At 36.2% G+C, this 5,684-nt stretch overlaps 1 protein-coding gene across 1 annotated transcript; it reads left to right on the top strand.

Annotated features, from left to right (window-relative positions):
- The first annotated feature begins 279 nt into the window (after positions 1 to 279).
- On the top strand, positions 280 to 5,284 carry LOC148038339 (uncharacterized). The gene is made up of 6 exons (XM_087675408.1): positions 280 to 440; positions 527 to 661; positions 1,002 to 1,088; positions 1,174 to 1,302; positions 2,226 to 2,330; positions 2,754 to 5,284. Exons 1-6 carry the CDS (start codon positions 320 to 322, stop codon positions 2,831 to 2,833), a joined length of 657 nt encoding a protein of 218 aa, XP_087531534.1. The 5' UTR covers positions 280 to 319; the 3' UTR covers positions 2,834 to 5,284.
- The last annotated feature ends 400 nt before the right edge of the window (positions 5,285 to 5,684 follow it).

Genomic DNA, 5,684 nt, shown 5'->3' with positions numbered 1-5,684 from the left:
AAAACTTTGTTCTTCTTAAACTTTTTACTAGACTCCTTTTTTTGGCATTGATTCACAAAGGTTTCTCTCCTCCACTTCCTCTCCTCTTCTGTCTCCTCCCCCCATCTCTCTCTCTCTCTCTCTCTCTCTCTCTCTCTCTCTCTCTCTCTCTCTCTCTCTCCTCCCTCCCTCCCTCCCTCCCTCCCTCCCTCCCTCCCTCCCTCCCTCCCTCCCTCCCTCCCTCCCTCCCTCCCTCCCTCCCTCCCTCCCTCTCCTCCTCCTCCTCCTCCTCCTCCTCCTCCTCCTCCTCCTCTTCCATTTTCTTCTTTTTTCCTTCAATATGTACCCATCAAACTTGCATATTAGATCATGGTGCAAATATGTTGGAATTATTTTTGGCATATACATGAGCATTTTCTCAGCAAAAACATCCTCGCAAATGGCTAGGATGCCTTTAGGAGGTGCTTTAGTGGTTTAAAAGACTAACATTTGATAGTTCTATATTGCCACAACTCTCCATATTAACTTGAGAAATATTTATTGATAGGTGTTTGCGAGGTGATAGATTGTATAAATGGAAATTGTACTTCAAGAGATGAGCCCCCATTTTATGCATGCGATTGTGAGGCAGGGTGGACTAGCCCACTTAATCTTTCTTATATTTCATGTGTAGTTCCTGAATGTAATAACTCTACACCTTACTTTTACTTCAAAATTTTTAAAGAAAAAATATGTATTTTCATAACATAGACATATCTCAAGTATTGCATTACTTAAATGTGACACATTCAACCTCTCTGATTGCTAGCCATTGTGTCATGTTGCAAATAAATTATCGATCACCTTGTGAAATAAGGGTTGAACCACTCCATACTCTAGCATGATTTTGAACATAGGATGATGCTCTATGGAACAAAGCACTAGAACTAACTTAAAAATGTTGGCAAGTGCTATCACATTTTAAGGAACATAAGTTTTACAAGGGCTATATATTTTGTCCCTTAACCTACTATATCATGTAGGTATCGTGGATGGAGCTTGCACTAAATCTTCGGACTCACCTTCCAACTACACCCCTCCACCTCAAGGATTCACATTCCACTTCAATGGCAAGTCAAAATATTAAAGCTTTGGTTTTAAAAGAAGTTTGCCAACTCAATAATTTTAGCTAAACACAAGTATATGTTTTTGTAGTTTGTGATTTCCCAGTTTGTGGCCATGGAGATTGCAAACTTACAGAGAATGATCTTCTATACAAGTGTGAATGTGAATCTGGCTATGGAAATTTCTTGAATGTGTCAACTGGCTATTGTCTTCGTGAATGTAAGTGCTACAGAACATTGTGATTTGAGGTATTTATGTAGCTAATGATGTCCTTAAACCATGGATTTGTATAAGTATTAATAGCTTTGTATTTTTTTAAAATTTCCCCTTGTAAGAAATAAATTCATGGATCAAGAATTACCAAAGAATGGATGATATCATTTCTTGAGAAGTAAACTCACAATTGAAACATATACATATATTAACATTTGCAACCATTAAATTCAAAAAAAATTAATGCAATTATTTTCCTAATAATAACTTGGAAACCAAATGGTAATATATACTTCACTGTGTGAAAATAAGATTAAGTTCACATTTAACCCATTGTGTTCAACTTGTTTCATATTATCATCAATTAACTTAAAATATCATTGCTGAATATATGCATAGTACATAAATTGATCTTGAGATCCAATGTCTTAATAATTTAAGGTATAATGAGGTTCATTTAATATACCAAACCAAGTGAAAGTAGAAGGGGCTTTGGGGGTTTATCTTGTTGCATAAAAATATTAGGATAATATCATATGAGATATGTTAATGTTTACCCCTACATTAGAATTTTTCAAATTATTTGCAAAATACTATACTAAAGAACACTATAGATTTATTACCTTTTGGGTGAGGAAAATATCATATAAATTTCTCAAACTCTTAATTTTTTTTGTTAATGTGAGGATAAAATGTTTCATTGATGAAGATGCATTTGCATTTTCCCATGTTAAAGCTATGCTAGTGTATATGTCTTTGAGTTGCAAAACGATATTCATACTTTCTTAAGACTCTAAAAAGTTTTCTTGCAATATTAGTAGATCATACTTTAATATTTAGTGTATGTAATAAGAATGCTACATCACACAGTAACTTCTAGATCATAATACTTTCAATTGTTAAAAATTGCTCCTTGTACTACTTTACAGGTGAGCTCCAGGCAAATTGTGAGGATACTAATAATATCACTCCTGAAGCACCAACTCCGCAATCAAAGCCTTCAACAAACAATGCAACAAGCTTGCCAAATGAAGGTTCGTGGCTATCTTGTCAAAGATTACTAACTTGATTCTATCATTAACATCTCTCTTTACTCTACATAGATTTATTATTAAATTTTTTTATCTCTTACTCTCTTTACATCCAACATTATGCATGGATGTGTGGCTTTTTCTACATGTGCATATGTGTACACATATCAATTCACATCTACATACATGTAGATGCGTATGTGTGTATATGCATGCATGCACCAACTATGCATAAGAGTATGTATATGTACATAAGTAGATATGTGTGCATGCACTATCAAAGTATGAATGTACTTTTTTGCATGATAACACCCCCCCCCCAACCATGGGGCACACTAAACCCTATATGGAATCATATGAATATTGTTTCATTTACACTTCAATATTCTTTAGAAAAACTTGTTAAATTATTGTTTGCTTATGCAGGTACCATAACAAAGGGCTTCAAATACAAGTATTTTGTTTTTACTTTTGTGCTTACCTTGATGATGCTCTATGTACAATGATCATCTTTGATTTTCTATTTTGTGAAACTACATATAAAAGGTCATGAGTGAGGGAAGATGGAATCATCTTTTAACTTTTGACTAATATTGTGTCATTTGTCCCAATGATGCTCTAAGTACAATGATAGTATTTCATTTTCTATTTTGTGAAACTACATAGGAAAGGTCACGAGCAAAGGACAATGGAATCATCCTTTTAAGTTTTGCACTTTATATTCTTTCATATTTCATACATAAAGAAGCTATTTGAATGTGTAGTGATGACATCTATATGAAGCCTACACATCCGTGCTTGATAAAGTAACATGTGCATACTACAACACTTATATCAATGAAGATGAAGTGAACTATTTGACTACTAGTTTTACTAATTACAATTGGAATATAGCACTTGGATAAAGTTCTAAAGCTTTGGGTGTTTAATCCATAGTCTACTTAAATAATGTAATAAACTTATTGTTCTAAACGTTGTAGTAAAAGAGATAATAGTCATCTTCTAGAAGTATACTTATTACTCACAACTTTGAATATCACAATTCTAGAATCTTTTTCATTCACTTTATGTGAAAGGGGTTTGAAAGAAAATTATTTGTCCATAGGTTTGTTAATATTTTTCAAGGCATGGTTACCATTTTGCAATAGAACTTTGCAATAGTTTCTAAATTTCTTGATGTTTAGTCCATAGGACATCAATAATGTTCATTTTTGCACCCTACATTAGCTCATGTGTGTCCTTGTTGACAAGCTCTTTAAATCACTATCAATTATGTGTACACAATCAAATCTCCTTCAAGATGCCAAGTAGCTATTGAGAAAATTAAGGAGCTATTCAATTCCACTGGCATGCATTAAGACAAGGCTAAGATCCAAAAATACCAAAACACATGAGGGCCAACTCATAATATATCCCAAATGGTATTTATGAGCAAGATAAAAGGCCAAAATATTTTCTAAGTAACATGATTGGCAAGTCATCAAAGATGAAGTGAGAGCTTTGGAAGGATCTTTACAAATGTAGTACGGATTTGGAAAGAAATCACAACATTAAGAATGTTCATACCAAAGATTAACATTTCTTTAATAAGCTTATGTCCATAATGTTGAAAGCCTCAACAACAAATCCTTCAACTCAATCTGAATACCATCAAGTAGTTGAAGATTTCACAAAATTAGTTGTCAATGCATGGGGGAAATAAACATCACCCCTTACATGGTACCATATCAACTTTATGTCTTTTGTTTTATCTTGACTATATAATTTAGTGTTGTGAATTAATGCTTGGCAGCTTTGGGATAAAATTAAGAACCTCTATGACAAGAAAAGTCCAGCAAGTCACATGTATTGCTGAAGCAGCTTATGGACATGCTCATGAAGGAGAATATGACAATGTCTGCTCATTTGAGTGAGTTCCATGCTATTCTCAAGAAATTGACTTCGCAGGGTATTACCTTTAATGATGAGGTTACTCCATTGTTTTTGCTTGGGACTCTAAGTGAGTCATGGGATGTATTCCGCACTACCTTATGCGCTCCTGGAGCACGAAGAGATCAACTATAAGAACTTGGATGCCTCTCGTGTGTCGCATGCTTTGACTGTTAGAGGCAGAGATGGTAATGTCATGAATGATCATGGGAATGGCCATGGTAGAGACTTGCAAAAATCTAGGTCTAAGTTGCGTGGTAAGTCACGCATCAAGTCTCTGGGAGAAATGCTAATGTGGCATGTCATCATTGCAGCAAGAAGGGTCATATATGCCCACAGTGTCATGAGTTGTACAATGACAAGTGCAAAGAGAAGGGAAAGACAAAGTAATAGAAAAGTCCTCTGATTGCAGCATTATGCCTACAAAATCTAGTGTGAAAAGTAAGGAGATAAATGTCATGCAGACTGATGACTCCGATGGGGAGTACATACTTGCACCTAGTTCTTATGATGCTACATCGTTGACCGATGTTCACTCTATGTATGCGCAATGCTGGCTTCTGGATTCTGGTGCTTCATTTCATGTTACATCTATCATGCCGTGAGTGGTTCCACTCCTACTACACTGTCTCTGGTTCAGTTCGCTTGGATGACAGGTCACTTGCTATTGTTGGCATTGGGGATGTATGACTGCAGTTTTCTACTGGCAGAACTTTTCTGTTACAGGATGTACATCATGTACCTGCACTTACATGTAGTCTTATGTCTGCAGGGCAGCTTGATAATACTAGGTTTCATGTTTCATTTGGGGATTCTTCTTGGAAGATCACCGGTGGCAGACTTGTGCTTGCTAGAGGTGCCAAAGCTGGCAGTCTCTATCCTCTTGTAGTTGATGGGTCCTCTCTTAACCATGTTTTGTCAGTGGGTTCCATCCCACATGTATCTCTTTGGCATGCCTATTTGGGCCATATGTCCTTAAAGGGAATGAAAATTCTTTCTGGTTTGCAGTACTTACCACCCCTTAACTACGCATGTTTTAATTCATGTGAACATTGTCTTTATGGCAGACAGACTAGGGATATGCATAAGAAGTCTTGTAGGACACGCATGAGTGAGCCCCTAGCACTAGTACATTTGGATGTGTGTGGGCCCATGCCCTGCCAGTCTATGGGTGGTGCCAGGTATTTTGTGATGTTCATTGATGATTTTTTGCGTAAAGTCTAGTCTCACCCCATTAAGCTTAAGTCAAATGTCTTGGCTGTATTTCAGAGATGGCTTTCATTTGTTGAAAACCAGACTCACCATAGGCTGAAATGCCTTAGGACTAACAATGGGGGAGAATATGTGTCACATGCTTTTGAGCAACTATTGACGAGAGGGGTATTAAGCGTTAATTGACCACCCCCTATACCCCACCCCAGAATGGTT

The sequence above is a fragment of the Lygodium microphyllum genome, chromosome 3 (genome assembly GCF_053477565.2).
Source record: "Lygodium microphyllum isolate KBCC chromosome 3, Lygodium_microphyllum_v1.1.10, whole genome shotgun sequence".
Taxonomy (NCBI): Eukaryota; Viridiplantae; Streptophyta; class Polypodiopsida; order Schizaeales; family Lygodiaceae; genus Lygodium; species Lygodium microphyllum.
The sequence above is the reverse complement of the archived record's forward strand: the minus strand, read 5'-3'. Positions and strand labels throughout refer to the sequence as shown.